This window comes from Microplitis mediator, chromosome 4 (assembly GCF_029852145.1).
Source record: "Microplitis mediator isolate UGA2020A chromosome 4, iyMicMedi2.1, whole genome shotgun sequence".
Classification (NCBI taxonomy): domain Eukaryota; kingdom Metazoa; phylum Arthropoda; class Insecta; order Hymenoptera; family Braconidae; genus Microplitis; species Microplitis mediator.
In genome coordinates, this window is record NC_079972.1 from 1,477,689 (window position 1) to 1,495,033 (window position 17,345).

Here is a 17,345-nt window from a genome sequence, read left to right on the forward strand (position 1 = left end):
CAAAAATTTAGCTTACAAGTTTAAAAAAATATGAGCTCTACGGGGACTTGAACTCAACTCCGAGACAGTGCGCGTGCGCCATTCCCCTCAAACCGTTGTCGGCGAAAAATGGGGGAAATAATAATAATGTGAGGCATATAATAATAATAATAGCAAGCGGCCGCTCAGATACTCGGAGTAATTCGTTTTTTCATTCTTATTTATAATTTATTCTTTTTTTTTTAAAGACTTAATTAACTTTCAAAAAATCGTTACGACAATATAGGTATCAATCGATTCCAAATTTTATGAATCGTCCAGAAAACCTATCGATAAGAGATCGATTTTTGAAATGTTAACTAACATTTTTTGTAAACAAATAAGTTAATGAACTTTCAAAAATCGTTTTTTCAATATAGGTATTAATCTTGCAGACAAATTAATATAGTTTTACCGACATCCTTTTTTAACACACCAGTTTATTCAGAAATTCATGTCGATACGATTTTTTAAAAGTTTATTAACTTGTTTGTTTATAAAAAAAATTAGCTAACATTTAAAAAATGGATCATTTATCGATAGGTTTTTCAGATGATTCATGAAATTTGGAAACGATTGATACCAATCTTTAAGAAACGATCGTTTAAAAGTTGATTAATTTATTTGTTTATAAAAAAAATTTGTTAACATTTTCAAGATCGATCTTTTATCGATAGGTTTTCCGGACAATTCATGAAATTTAGAATCGATTAATACCTATATTGAAAAAACGATTTTTGAAAGTTCATTAACTTATTTGTTTATAAAAAATGTTAGTTAACTTTTCAAAAATCGAACTTTTATCGATAGATTTTCTGGACGATTCATAAAATTTGGAATCGATTGATACCTATATTGCCGTAACAATTTTTTAAAAGTTAATCAACTTATTTGTTTATGAACAAAAATTAGTTAACTTTTCAAAAATCGACCTCTTATCGATAGGTTTTCTGGACGATTCATAAAATTTGGAATCGATTAATACCTATATTGAAAAAACGATTTTTGAAAAGTTTATCAACTTATTTGTTTACAAAAAATGTTAGTTAACATTTCAAAAATCGATCTCTTATCGATAGGTTTTCTGGACGATTCATAAAATTTGGAATCGATTGATACCTATATTGTCGTAACGATTTTTTGAAAGTTAATTAAGTCTTTAAAAAAAAAAGAATAAATTATAAATAAGAATGAAAAAACGAATTACTCCGAGTATCTGAGCGGCCGCTTGCTATTATTATTATTATATGCCTCACATTATTATTATTTCCCCCATTTTTCGCCGACAACGGTTTGAGGGGAATGGCGCACGCGCACTGTCTCGGAGTTGAGTTCAAGTCCCCGTAGAGCTCATATTTTTTTAAACTTGTAAGCTAAATTTTTGCATAAGAAAAATTTTTTTTTCTCACATCGATTCTATGGTGCTGGTAAAAGTTTTATATGCAAACGAAATATTTTTTTTCGAATTTTAACTATTTTTTAATGCATAAATTCGAAAAACTGAAAATAATTATTATAGATTCAAAAAAATTTTTTTTAGCTTAGCTGATTTTTTAGCTTATAGTAGACAACAATAGCTGTAATTCAAAAAAAAAAAGTAAATCGAATGATTTTTTGAAGAGTTACAGCTATTTGTTTATAAGCGTTCGAGCGGAACCGCGTTTTTTTTCATTAAAAAATTAATATCTCGTAAACTATTGGTCGTAGAGACATCGGGTTGGGCTCATTTTGTTCGTTATTCAATTCTCTAAATTTCATACGCTGCATGTCTCGACTACTTTTGCGTAGTTTCTGAGATATTTTAATTTAAAGCTCAACGCTAAAACGCTATTTTTTAAACAAAAAAAAAGCAACACTTCCCACATACATACAAATGTTCAGAATATTTTTCTGAGTATTTAAAAAAAAAAAATCCAAAATCGGACCATTTTGTCGAAAAGTTGCCAACAAACCCCTTTTTCTTTCCAGGCCGACTGGACTATAACCTTTCGGTCAATGTGCTATAAATTTGAGTTCAACTCTATTTCAATATTAATTAAAGAGAAATGTCAAACCCACTAAAATTCATGTGAAATGGAATAATTAAGATTTTTATGAAAGCAAAAATAATAATTGTTAACGTCAAAATAAACGCCAAGTGGAGGTGCCAGCTGTGGCAAATCACGAAGAAGAAGGAGGGGGGGGGTATCTGAAGGCTTGGATGGAAGTGGAAGAGTGTGATAGTATAGCATTTCCCCCAACCGTAAGAAACTGTGAAACCGCCCTCTTTGAGGTCTGCACGAGAGACCTTATTATACTTTCGTTCTACCTCTTATCCAAGTTAGAGTAGGCTGATAGCCACCTAACAAACTTACTGAAATGAGTGTATCGGTTAAAGTAGGCTGGAAGCCACCTAATAATTCTACAAAAATTAGTGATTCGATTAGAGTGGGCTAGTAGCCACCTAATAATTCTACAAAAGTTAGTGATTCGATTAGAGTGGGCTGGTAGCCACCTAATAGACCAACAGACCAAAATTGGAAGGAAAGACTAGGCAAGATGCTTACGATTAATTCACTTCAAGTAAAACAACTCCACAAGATCACCATCAGTTAATAAAAGGTAAGTTGGCAAAAAGTTAATTTTTGATAGTTTGATTTCCTATGAAGTATGTCATTAGAATATTTTTTTAAATTCAAGATATGATTCATGATGATTAATCAAAGTTATTTGCTTATCATTTATTTATGAATAATAAAGGTTTTTAAATATCTCATATAATTTGCAACGCGCGTGACGTCAGATAGGGCTCAGAACGATACCGTATAGGTCTCAGAGCTATCCACCGTATTGTTGTCAGAACGATACAGTAGATCGTTGCAGTAACAATCTAGTAGATAACTATAGCGTATTGTTACTGTAACTATACAGTATACTTCTGAGAACAATATTTTTTTCTCCGTGTAGCCTTGAATAAGAAATCTAATTCGAAATGATTTAAAAAATTATAATTATCTCATATTGTATTAATCAGGAAATTATAATTTGAAATAATTCAAAATAATTTAAAAATCTCAACAATGAATGATTTGGAATCATAAAATTAGAATTGAAAATTTTCAACTCCGAATTGTTATCTTAAATCATAAAATTATTCAATATGATTTAAATCTTAATAATTTCAAATCTGCCAAAGTCGTTAAATCATATTAGTGCTTTCAAGCTTCATTTTAAAATAAACCATTTTTAATCATATCGAATCATGAAAAAGTAAGATATTACATTAGAATTCATATAATTATTCGAGTCGTTTAAAATTAAATCGAATGTGAAAACAATATCGTGTATTTCTTTGTTAAAAAAAATCATTTAACTACAATAGAATCTAAACATCATATGAAATATACTGACATAAAAACTACTTTTGTAAAGTATAATTTATCAGAGCCGGTAAAAAAAATGATTAAGAGTTAGGTAAATCTTATATATAGAACAAAACAGATCTGTGTATTTTTTTTCTTAACTAATGGAAAAATCAAATTCAAATCTAACTACTAATTAAGACATATACCATTTCATTAAACTATTATTGAAAAGATATTCTGACATTTTTATGAAAATTTTGCATTTGGAGTTTATTTACATTTCTTAGTATATTTATCAATCTGGGTTAAAAAAATTATATATAATGATTAAAGAAAATGACCCAATGTAATTCTATAGAATTAAAAAAAAATACAACAATAGTTTTTTATTATTAATCATATAAAATATTGTTATGTCAGCTTCTTTTGATTTTGAGATATTGTAAAAATAATTATTTTTACATTAGAAAATAAAGTTATTTTGAACAAAAATTTGGTCAACTTTTGAGCTATTGAAATGCGTATTTTAATCCTTTGTCCTTCTCAAGGCCAAAGTGGCAGCTGACGCACACGAACTACATAGATCTATTTATCTCTAAGTAGATTACAGTAATGGTTTTGTAATGCATTTTAAATGTCCAAACTCATAAAATATAATCATTTCATTCATGTCCAGACAGAAATAAGTAACACTGTTTAGATAAATAAACGAAATATTCTAATACTTGTCAGCACTAAAATATATTTTACAAACTAACTAACTATGTACACAGAAAAAAAGGATTACTTGAACTAAGGAATTTACGTTCTTCCCAAATTTTTTCTTGAATCAAGCTTACATTTTGTTTTTGATTCAAATAACAACAAAATTTGGATTTAGAAGCTAATTTGTTTATTGAATAAATAACTATCTCGATTCAAGAATAGAATTATTCAGCTTGAGAAACTTTTGTTTTTGTTTAAAAACATTTCAGACTTATCTCAAGTATTTTTTTATTCGGTTTAAAGTATTTAGATTTTTGATTCCAGTATTTTTTCTTGGCTTAATATAATTTAATTTTCGACTCAATTATTTTTTTTTCTTGGTTTAAAGAGATTTGATTCTTAGCCCAAGTATTTTTTATCTTGGTTTAAAGTGATTTGATTCTCAGCCCAAGTATTTTTTTTCTTGGTTTAAAGTGATTTGATTCTCAGCCCAAGTATTTTTTTCTCTTGGTTTTTCAAGAAATAATTTTTCCTGTTTAAAAAAATTACGTGACTCTGTACGACTTATTTATCCCTCCCTGGAGAGGATAAATGTCATTTTTTTACCATCGGTAAAGAAGGAATTTTAATTTTTTTGACGTATGATGGGACTCGAACCGCCGACCCTTAGATAGAGATCCAGTTTAAGTCATGTGCTTTAGACCACTCGGCCACCACACGCATTTGAAAGTAAAAATTTATTCTTTTACTTAAAGCTATTCAGTATTATATATATTTAAGACTAAGCTAAAAAAAATTCCTTTATTGAATAATAATAAAAAAAATTTTGCCTTCATTTGTAAACCATCAAGTTTTCTTAATTTAAGAATATTTTATTTTAAATTAGAATAAAACAAATATAGTTTCACTCGGAAATTCCGAAAATAGCTGAATTTATAATAATTAAAATATGTACTTGCTAAACTTACAAATAATTATAACATATATGAAATAATTATTATTATCTTGCTTTTTAAATTTTATCTACTAAACCTTATAGCGTGGACAAAATATTCATTTCTTGTGTAGGAGCGACAAAGATAGAGTACTGAGAAAAGAGTGGGAGAACCTCTGCGTGAATCCAAGAGAAAACTTACTTGGCTTAAGCTCGCAGTGCTCTTGGTTCGAGATTTGTATTTTAGTTCAAGTTATAACTGTTTATTGACTTAAAACATCGCATTACTTTATTCAACGTTGTAGCTTTCTTGTACTGAACATTTATATTTTTTGGTTAAAGTAACAAATATATTACAGTAAGGAACAATATTTATTAAATCAAGAAATTTTAATTATTAAAATAAGTAACTCAACTGTTGAATCAATCTTTGAAAATGTATTGAGTCAAAAATTTTTTTTTTTTCGTTCAAGATTTAAAATCCAAGGAATTTTTTTACTTGCGTCAAGAAAATCTCGTTTTTCATTCCATACCTTCAAAAGTTTCTTGGCTTAAGAAAAATTTCTTTGAGCCAAATAATTTTTTTTTTCTGTGTATTTATAGGGCATTCCATACCAAATCGGCCACTTTTTGAGGTCACCCCCTCCGATATTTTTGAAAAATTTATATGATTTGGAGGCTCATAAAAAACGCTTTCATGAATTTTTTCAAATTTTTTTGACTACGCTTTTCCGAGATACCGATTTTTTTCAAAATCCGAGGTTTTTTTTTGAAACAGTTATAACTTCGTGAAAAATACACCAATCGGATCGTTGTTTTTTTCAAAATCTTCGTTTTTAAATGTTCCTCCAAGGAAAAAATACGTTTTTATTCCAAATCAATTCCTTCATTGTTTATTTTGAGTTTTAAGCAAAAAAGACGTTTTTTCAAAAAGTATCCCCCCTTCGATTTTTTGAAAAAATTCTCAAAAAAACTTGAATGAATTTAGAAAATTTTGAGACCAATCCGATCGTGGGCAAAAAATTTGTTTTATTTTTTTTCTTAATTCGAAAAAACTTTTTTCCTAAATATTATTTTTCGACTTAATTTGACCAATAAACATTCTCAGACCAGCCTATTTTGATGCTATGATTTTTTTTTAATACTGTGCTTTTCGGAGTATACTGTTTTTTGAAGTTTTTCTACTCATTCAATAAATGAATTTTAAAAATCAACTAGAACAGCACATAGATGGAAGGAACCTTAACAAAGTTTGAAGCAGAAAGACATTGAATAAAATGACTATTTTTACGTTCCTATCCTCCAGCCAGTTCTATCACAAAATGTCATAGAACATTTTTTGTTGATCATTTTTTTTGCAATCGAAATATGGTATTTAATAATTTTTCAATCACACTGTTAAAAAATTACAGGTTTTACAAATTAATTATTTGGAAAAAAAACTGAAATTTTTGTAAAAAAGTAACTTTTGAACGGTTAGATTTATCAAGAAATTATAAGAGACTTTTTCTGTAAAGCATTCGATTCTCTACAAAAATATGTTATGGTCATTTTAATTTATTGATCCATTATCGAGTTATAAAATTTCAAATTTAAAAAAATTTTTCCCATGTTATTTAAATACGAAATCTTCTTCAAGCGAGCGCGCGTTTTGTAATTGAGTTGAAAGACCCAACTTAGTACCCAATTTTTTTACGTTACATTCAACGTAATTTTTATATGGGACCGAAAAAAAATATCGATGTTATTTGGTAGTCTAGTATATTAGGGTGGTCGTTAAAAATTAAATTTTCTCAGGCGCCCCATAAAAAGTTTCTTTTTAGTGAAAAAATACCCGGGGAATTTGGTTTTTTCTTCTTAAGTAAAAAGAACACGTGCCGCAGGACGATCAAAGTTCTTTTTTCGATACAATCGCGGTTTTTTTTAAATATCTCATGAAATATGCAGATTAAAGGAAACAATCGTAGGAACAGTTTTGTAGGAAATTAAATTTTTGACAAAAAAGGTCATTTTCATTTTTTTTATAAAATGTGTATTTATGAAGATATTTAAAATAACTTGTTTTAGATCTGATGAATTGAGCGTTTTAAGGATAACAAATTTTGAAAATAACATTTTTATAAGTATATAGAAACTACAACAAGCATTAATGATTGATATGCTACGAGTTACGAAGTTGTCTATATTTAAGAAAAAACGTTATTTTAAACATTCGTAATCCTTAAAATGATCCCAGGTAGGAATCGCCAAGGCTGACCATTGGCCCAAGCCTCGGCCAGGGCTTGGCCCAATGGTTTGATTACGTTAAGCCAAGTCTTGGCAGCTAACCATTGGCCCAAGTCTAGGCCGAGGCTTGGTCCAATGGTTTCATTTAATTAAGCCGAGCCTTGGGTAGTGACCATTGGCCCGAGCCTCGGCCAGGGCCAGGCCCTATGTTTTGATTTTTGTTAAATCGAGCCTTGGGTATTGACCATTGGCCCGAGCCTCGGCCAGGGCCAGGCCCGATAATTTAATTTTGGTTAAATCGAGCCTTGGGTATTGACCATTGGCCCGAGCCTCGGCCAGGGCCAGGCCCGATAATTTAATTTTGGTTAAATCGAGCCTTGGCAGCTGACCATTGGCCAATGCCTCAGCATGGGTTAAATTTTTATTTAATATTAAAATTATCACCTTTACATGTATCTATATACACTGGTCACAGAAATTAAGGGATAGAAAAAAAATCCGAAATTTTTAGGTGATTTTCAACATGCCGTAACTCGGTGAAAAATGGTCGTATAAGAAAATTAAAAAAAGCAAATTGTAGCCTCAAGTTTCTAGTTTTCAGATCTGGACCTCAAAATTTTTTATCATGTACAGTTTCGGAGTAATCATAAGAAAACCAACGAAAAAAAAATTTTCAAAATTTTTGCTGGTCTTTCAATACCTCTATGGACGACAATAAATTTTTTTGAATAATCCGACTGTCTGACTTTTCTCGGAAATTTTATGCCCTTTAATTTGGTGGCCTTAAAAAGTCTCTACAACGATTTGGCGCCGAGTTATCATTGATCAAAGCAAAAAAGTCCATTTTGGCTTTGATAATCAATAACTCCGGATGTATTGGTCGTGCAGAGAATGGAAGCAGGGTTTTGAAAACTGGAAAATATTCTCTATAAGGCAAAATTAGTGGCATTTGATAGAAAATTTTTTTTTAAAGCGATATTGTTTAGTAAAAAACAGTTCAAAATTCACAAATTTAAGGATATTCGGAAATCTTGCTATAACTTTGGATATAACGAATGAACAAATGATATCTTCGTCTTTGTTTCAACCTCAAAGTGTCCTGAAAAAACCCTGAAAATTTCAAATCGCTGCGATTTTTCTTTCTTAGTGCCCCGAAGCTTTAAATTTATCGATTTTGTCAAAAATCACCATAATTGGTAGTTTCTCGGTTTTTGTTCATTGTTTCGATTTAAAAACTTTTTTTTACCGATAATCTTCATTTCTTCGATCAAAAAGATCGATTATCGAAAAAAATTAAAAAAAAAAATTTTTTTCAAAATTTTATTTTTCTTTTTTAAAATTTTTTAAAAAAAAAATTTTTTATTTTTCATAACTTTTTTTTTGTTGTATCTGCAATGATTTATCATTGTCAAAAAAAATTCCTAAAATTTTTTTTTACCGCTGTAACTGCATTTGCTTTAAATGTCAACGTAACAAACATACGCTTTGGGTAACTCTAATGCCGGCGGTAAAAAAAATTGAGGAATTTTTTTTGACAATGATAAATCATTGCAAATACAACAAAAAAAAAAATTTTTGAAAAAAAAAATTTTGAAAAAAAATAAAATTTTGAAAAAAATTTTTTTTTTTAATTTTTTTCGATAATCAATCTTTTTGATCGAAGAAATGAAGATTATCGGTAAGAAAAAGTTTTTAAATCGAAAAAATGAACAAAAACCGAGAAACTACCAATTACGGTGATTTTTGACAAAATGTATATAGAGAAGACCAACGCATAACGGTCTACCGAGTATACCATTAATATCAAGAGTTGAAATTTTCTAAAAAGTAAAATTATTTCATATACAATAATTTTCATTTAATTAGTTATTGCTATGTACAAAACTTTAGTTAACATGAAATTTTTATTTTTGGCGGGCAAAATGGGGTATCCTTTAAAAAAGTTGAAAAAAAAATTTCTGAAAGTTGATCAAATTTGATTAAATTCAAATTTTTTATATGTAATATACATAAAAAAAAATTACATTTCACATCATTGGTGGATACGAAGGCAAAAAAAAATTGTTTTGTGGGGCAGAGAGGCCCTACTCCAAAGAATGATAATTTTTTTTTTATTAAATTGTTTTTATCATTAAAAATGTATTTCTTTCTCTTGACAATTATTTTCGGTTTTATAATACTCAAAAAAAATTTTTTTAGGTGTTATAAATCGTTTCCCTTCGATTAGCTTAATTACTAATTGTTATTTAATAAAAAAAAATAATTCTATATTTTTTATTTGTCATTATTGTGAACCCAAAAAACGTGTTTTTTGATTTTTTAGACTACAGATTATTTTGCATTATTTCAAACATTTTATCAATTAAAAAATAATATATTATTTTCGAATATTTTTAGTGGCCGAATTTGCCCCAGCTATAGAGAATCAGCCGAAAAATGAATTGATATATTAAACTTTTTTTAATTTGACGATAAAAATATGGAAAAATCATTTATTCAGAATTTTCGGATGGTCCATTTTGCCCCAGGTGTCATGCGTAGTGTTAAAAATACGCAAATATATCGGACTTATAGCAATTAGACAAAAAAAAAAAAATTTTTTTTTTTTTAATATTTTGGGGGTACTCCGTTTTGTCTACCCTACCCTCTTTTGCCCCCCCCCCTTCTCTAGTAGTGCTAATAAAAATATGTTATTACTCATCAGACAATTTTGTTCATTAAATAAAACTACAGTTCACCTCATCTTTACGATTTAATATTTTTGAATTAAATTGTATTTAAATAATTAACAAGCAAAAAAACTAAAATAGTAATTAATTAGCTAGTGAAAGTTGAATAACTTCATTACCATAATAAATTTAGTCTGTTTCGACTTAAGCGACAATACTCTTTTTGACTCATAAATAAATTTCTATAAAAAAAAATATATTTTATCATTATCATTAGTCATTCAAATAAACGATAAAAAAGTGTCAATAATTGCGCCTCTTTATCAAATTAATAATATTAAATAAAAAGTACTAATAATTACTTATGACGTAATTCGACACAGATATCATCCGTTTTTCAATGAATAAAAATAATCCAATTGGTAACGATGAATTTCGTAGAATACTCGCCAAGAAACACGAGCTAAATGAAGACGACAAGGACAAAAATTTTAATATTCGCTACACGGATCCAACTGAAAATGATTTGCTGCCAATAAATAATGATAATAATCTCGCACGTGCTCTTGCGGCCGCAAAGTCATTGCTCAAGATAATAATCACCCGAAACGGAGAGAGTTTCGACGATCATCCTGGAACCGGGACTCTCAAGCCAAAAAGTTTAATATCGAGCATTCTAGGCGGCACTCCCGGTAAACCCAGACCTCTCGCTATTTTAATCCTCATGACTTCCGACAAGTAAGTAATTTTAAATTCATCCATAATCATAATTCGTAAATTATTTAATTAATTAATTGATTAATTATCGAACAGGTATCAGCTATCATAGATATTTTACCAGAAACATGTCGACGAGTAAGATTATTAAAGCATGGCTCCGATAAACCACTAGGTTTTCATATTAAAGATGGTGAAAGTGTTCGTCTCTTGCCACCATCAGCTGGCGGTGGATTTGAGGAAGTACCAGGTGTATTTATAAGTCAACTTGTACCTGGTGGTCTTGCTGAAAGTACTGGATTATTAGCAGTAAATCACGAAGTATTAGAAGTAAATGGTATCGAAGTTGCTGGAAAAACTCTTGATCAAGTAAGTAATTAATAAAATTCCCAGTTAATTTATCAGTTGAATTTATTTAAATAAATAAAATTCTAGGTGACAGATACGATGATCGCCAACTCGTCAAATTTAATAATTACCGTTAAACCAGCAAATCAACGTGCAGCAATGGCTGCACCAAGACGCGGTTCTTTCTTCCGCAACAATCAATTGTCGTCAGGAAGTCATTTATCAACTGAGAGTATCGTTACAGGGAGGGAAAGTGACAAGAAAGCTGACGAAATAGTTGATCTGACGGGAGTTGCGCTTCATGACGATATTCCTACATCTTCCCACCATCATCATCATCATCAACATCAACACCAGCATCCGCATCAAAACCAACATCATCAGCCTCACAATCATTTTAATCATGACCAACCAGGTGTTCTTCATCTTGAAGGGAACCCGGGAAATTTAAATATCAAAATTTAAGATGCCTTTCCAAGTGCCTCGAACATTTTTTAAAATAATTATATGAGTAATAACTTTATAAGTAATCAGTAATTAGTTATGAGTAACAAATATTATGTGCAGCTCAATGAGATGATTGTTATCAATGATTCATTTATATTTAATTTTGAATGACAGCGTAACCTGAGTATTAATGTGGTACTTAATTAATTAGCAAATGTACTTAATCAAAAATAATAATGACGTTCGAGAAATTCAAATAATTATATTTTCAAAATCTTGGGTGCTTGGGCTACTCGTGATTGCGCGCTAATAGATATGAAGATCGAGTTCGGTGTTGATGCTGATGATGAAATATTGGTGTCTGATATAATTGATAGCGATTCTTGGAGACTGTGGCCTTTTGGAGACAAAAGATTGATGAAAGACAAGCAGGTAACTAATTTATTTTCAAATAAAATTATACTATTTTAATTTAAATAACTAATTATTAATTACTGGTTTCAGGTTTACAGAAATTTAACAACTGTTACTGATGCTGATCTACAAACAGTAAAACGCAATTTTGAGTGGGTAGCTGAGCAACTCGATTATCTTGTACCTCCGACAAAATCAATGGTCGTAATTTTAATGGGATCGCCTTCAGATGAAGATCATTGCAAAAAAATAGCAAAGTATGCTACTGATTTAGGTCTCAGAGCGCAAATGAGAGTCACTAGTGCTCACAAAGGCACCGTAGAGACATTAAGGATTCTTGCTGAGTATGAAGGGACTGGTGAAAAGGTTTGTTTTTATAAATTTATCATATTCATTGTTTTGCTTATCCCGGGTCAAAAAATTAGATCTGTTTTAAAATAAATGATAAATTCAAATATTTTTCCTTTAATTCAAGTTTATAAATCGTATTTATTTTATATAAGAATTTAATCTGTTTTTGCCCGTACTATTCCTTATCCAGGCTAATATCAGACTTATTTTCGTATGATATTTAGACTGTTTTAAATCGCGTTTAGACTAAAAACAGACTTTTTTATTGTAATTATTGGTTTGTGTTCAATTGTTTTTAAGGACAAATACAGGACTTTTTACAAATATAAATAATAATAATCTAGATTTATTAATTTATTTTAATTTTCTTGGTATTTAAAACATGCTAATGCGCTTCTATAATAAGATGTCACACAGAGAAAATGTTGGCTCGAAACCTACCAATTTTTACAATGCTGTCGATTAGACTTGAAACAGGGAGTAAAGCATCCAAAAAATTATCGTGCTCTTACAAAAAATGATTATACTGTATCACATTACTTATTACGCGCGAGAAACTTATCGATGAGCTTCAATATCAATTACTTCCATACATTATAATAATTTTGATGCAGCATAATAATTTTTTATAAGAGTATAGTAATTTTTTGGATACTTTACTTTCTGTTTCAAGTTTGGTCGACAGCATAATAAAAATTGGTAGATTTTGAGCCAACATTTTTCTCCGTAGCACAAGAATTTTGATGTTTTCTTATGGCAAAATATTTTCAATTTTATCCAGTAAATAAGAGAAAATTCTTGACATTTTAAGAGTTGTTTTATCACTTTTATTCAATGATATAAATATTCAATGAAGACAACTAAAAAATTAAGCTGTCAAATTTCCATTAACTGCCGACATTTTTAAACAAAAAATAGTAAATAAATAGTAAATAAAACATAATCAATTCTGCAACTTAATATTTTTTCATAAATATTGCCCATAAATAAAAATTTTATAAGTCCATGATTTAATCTAGTTTTGTCCTTGTAAATTTTCAGAACTAAAATTTTTTAAAGTTCACGAATTAATCTAATTTAGTCTGCTCGTAACGCGTTTGTTTTTTAAAGTAGCAGGTCGAAAACAGCTTAAAATTTTCATAAAAGATCAAAATCAGATCAAATAGTCCAATCAGACTAAAATCAGGTCAAATTGTTCAGTCCGGGTAGATCAAAAACCGATTAAAATTTTTATCGAAGTTCAATAACAGACCAAGTAGTCCAAATACAGTCCAGTTAGACTAAAATCAGATCAAATTTTTCGACCCGGGATTATTAAAGAAATAAAAAACAATAAATCATCTGACACCCAAGATAGTATATCGTAAAGTTCAAAGATAAAAAGTATTTGATTAGAAACAATAATAATTGTTTACATTTGTTTTATCTTTGGTAGGTTGTGTTAATCGCAGTTGCTGGCAGGAGCAACGGACTTGGTCCAGTACTTTCAAGCAATACTGCATTCCCGGTAATAAACTGTCCACCTGCTACTACTGAGAATGTTGATCAAGATATTTGGTCTTCATTGAATGTTCCGTCAGGTAATTAGATAAATAAATAATATAAATATTTATTTTCCTCATAGCAATATTTAATTAATTATTATTAAAAATGGTCCAGGTCTCGGCTGTACTACTGTACGTTATCCTGAAAGTGCAGCTCTAGCCGCAGCTCAAATTCACGCTCTCCATAATCATGTTGTCTGGTCACGTCTTCGAGTAAAACAACTCAATAATTTCGTAGCTTTGAAACAAGCTGATATGAAGTTTAGAAAATTTGAAATTTGAATTTTTTATGAATTATCATATTCTTTACTTTTATCCACAAACTTATTGAATTTTTTAAAATATTATTGTAAATACAAAATAAGAAAAAATTGATAATAAACAATTGTTTAAATAATAATTTTTATTTACTTATTTATTATTTTTTGTTCTTATAAATTTCGAATATTGTCATTCATATCCTCCAAAAAATTAATAATAATTGATAATACAAAGTAGGACTCATAATGATGATAAAGTTACTTTTTCAACGAACGTTTTATTCTTTATTAGAATTTAATTGAATTCTCTAACATCCTCCAGTTGTCCATTAGGGTAAAGTGAAAAAAAAAAAATCTGGGCATCGGTTGGCCCTGCGGTCCAGCCCTAAAACTTCCCGCAGTTGTCGAGCTCAAAGAGCTTGAAAATACCTTTGCTTTACTTTTTTTATGAGCTTTTCAAGCTCAAAAGAGTGACGTTTGATGTTAAGGGGGTATTCTGGTCTAGAGCAGGGTTGCAAAAAATGCATTTTTTTTTAAATGCATTTTCGATATAATTAATTAATTGAAATTATATGTTTAATTTAAAATTACTTTAATTATTAATTTTTTCATAATTTAGTATTTGATCAGATAATAATTATCCATTTCTCTTCAAATTCAAAAATTATGATAAGATACATTAGTCATTTTTAATTTAATTAAAAATTAAAAGAACGTACATTTACCATTTTTTAAAAAATGAATGAATTAAATTTTTTCCATTATCCATTTTTTAAGAAATGGATTAATTAAATCTTTTCCATTATCCATTTTTTGAGAAATAAAAAATAAAAGAAGTTTCATTAATCTATTTTTTTTTAAATTAAAAATAAAAATACTTATAATTATCCATTTAATGAAAAATGAATAATGCAAATCATTTGAATTATTCATTTTTTTAATAATCACAATTTTAATTTTTTTGATTGAACAATTTTCACCACAGAACACGAGGAAGACTTATCTCTGAGTTCATTTGTTTTAAAAACTTGTAATTCCATTATATATATATCTATTTATTTCTTAAATTTGTTTAAAAATAAAAAAAAAATTAATTTAGAAAATGTTTTATATGTTAATTATTGATTTCTAAAAAAATTAAGTATGTTTCTTTTTCTATTAAATAATAAATATTGTATTGTAATGAATAGTTGAACGATTCGTCCTTTCAAAACTAATAAATTACAATACTTTTAATTATCCATTTTCCAAACTATTAAGAATTAAAATACTTTTCATTATCCATTTTTTGTAAAATTAATAATTAAAACAGTTTTAATGACTTATTTTTCAAAAAATTTAAAATTGAAATACTTTGAACTACCCATTTTTCAAAAAATTCAAAATTGAAATACCTTCATTATACATTTTTTCAAAAATGGTTAATTAAAATACTTTTAATTAACCATTTTTGAAAAAAATTATCATTTAAATCGTGTCAATTAACAATTTTGGACAAAATAATTAATTAATATAATTTACATTAACCATTTTTTTAAAAATAACAATTAAAATGACTTTTATTTTCCATTTTCAAAAAAATTAATAATCCAAATCATTTCAATTATTAATTTTTTTTTTAATAATAATTGTAATTTTTATTAATTAAATAATTTGCAACCCTGTCGTCAATTACAGGCGGCTAATAAGTTCAACTTGCATTTAGCACAAAAACAAAGTCAACACATATTACGTATCTTATTGGACTAGAAAATAATTGGGTTTTAAAAAATAGAGTTGACAAAGTTGTGTTAAGCTTCCAGGAGATGGGTCTTTTTGACTTATGGAAACAATATGAATTACAAGACATTCTTAAAAAATTAAAAGCTAAAGAAGCAATGGAGGCTTCAGCTGCAAAACATACAGACAAGTTTGAAAATTTGAAATTAGTTTTTATTTCAATGACACTTAGTTTTATTTTTTGCACAATTTTTTTTGTAGCGGAAATACTGATAGACAAAAATAAAAGATACTTACATCGAAAAATGATAAATACATTAGAAATGAGAGTTGCTTATGTTGGTAATCGAATTATTCCAATAAAATATCCCGGGTGATAAATTTTTCATCATTTATTGTTGATTGGTTTGCATCTCGAATTAACAAATCCGGTTAAACATAAATATAAATAATTTAAAACTGCTTAGAGTGCTCTTTCTTTGATATGGCTAATCGATCAGGGGGAGGGGGATGAAAGGAATTATTTTTTACAGGACACTACTCTCCACATGCCCTCGCGGTTTTGGAAATACCGAAATAATACCGGAATGATACGGTATAAATACTGCATAAATATGGTATTATTCAAGTTATTTTGGCCAGTTTTTTTGCCGCATTACTACCAAAAATTTACGAAATAAATTCAGAATATTTACGGTAATAAAACAGAAAAAATACGGTATTTTAACAGCATTAAAACCGTAATTCTACAGCATATTTTCGGCATTTTTGCAGCATCAAACCGTTCTAACCGGAACAAAAATTATATATAATCATATAAAATTTTATTTAATTATATATACTTATATATAACATTATAAAGTTATATGTACAATAACTGTCATGAAAAAAAAAAAAAAAAAAACCCGCCATCTCGTGGGCTCGATCCTGAGTCCTAATGATTTAAAGCCTGATCTGTTAACCATTATGCCAAATCGCTTATTCGAAAGTTGATACTAATTGTATTTATATCTATACAAACAAACTTAAGAAAATTGAAAACCTCAATTTTCTCGGATTCTTATTTTCACTTACATTCTTTTGTTTCAATAAGAAATGTGTGAACTAATAGAATAAAATATAAAATTTTACACTTTGCACATTTTCGATGATTTTAACCGCAGAAGCAAATATAAAATAAAACCAAATTTTTTACAATTTTCCATTATATCAGGATAAATCTGACAAAATCGCAGGATATCTACGGTATAATTACCAAAAAAATACGATTTTATTATTATAAAATTATCGCATTATTGCGGTATTTACATAGTATTTTTTCGGTAAAAGTTCGGCATTTTTATAGTTTTTTTACGGCATTTTTTTGGTAAAAGTTCGGCATTTTTATAGTAATTTTACTATAATAATCTGGTAACTCTACAGTATAAGTACAGCAAAAAAACTGGCCAATATAACCATATTATTACCAAAGTATTACGGTAAATTTACGGCATGTGTATAAATGCCGAAAATTTACGGCATTCGCAAAACCGCGAGGGCAAGTACATTAAGGCAACCTTCTATTAAATGATGTCGAGTAGAAAAAGAGATGGAGAGTCCAATTAATTTTACTTCAATGTTAAAACTGTTATTCGTATAAAGACGTTTGT

General features: G+C 28.4%; 1 protein-coding gene and 1 pseudogene across 1 annotated transcript; both read left to right on the forward strand.

Annotated features, from left to right (window-relative positions):
* The first annotated feature begins 10,280 nt into the window (after positions 1-10,280).
* Positions 10,281-11,542, forward strand: LOC130666384 (partitioning defective protein 6-like; annotated as a pseudogene).
* Positions 11,543-11,598: 56 nt separating this feature from the next.
* LOC130666904 (bifunctional phosphoribosylaminoimidazole carboxylase/phosphoribosylaminoimidazole succinocarboxamide synthetase-like) lies at positions 11,599-14,033 on the forward strand. The gene is made up of 5 exons (XM_057468227.1): positions 11,599-11,603; positions 11,660-11,840; positions 11,913-12,188; positions 13,609-13,753; positions 13,833-14,033. Exons 1-5 carry the CDS (start codon positions 11,599-11,601, stop codon positions 13,997-13,999), a joined length of 774 nt encoding a protein of 257 aa, XP_057324210.1. The 3' UTR covers positions 14,000-14,033.
* The last annotated feature ends 3,312 nt before the right edge of the window (positions 14,034-17,345 follow it).

Excerpts from the sequence above, each read along its gene's own strand:
- LOC130666904 (XM_057468227.1), top strand. Across the intron at positions 11,841-11,912 it reads GATTGATGAAAGACAAGCAG|GTTTACAGAAATTTAACAAC; the intron begins GTAACTAATTTA and ends TACTGGTTTCAG. Across the intron at positions 12,189-13,608 it reads ATGAAGGGACTGGTGAAAAG|GTTGTGTTAATCGCAGTTGC; the intron begins GTTTGTTTTTAT and ends TATCTTTGGTAG.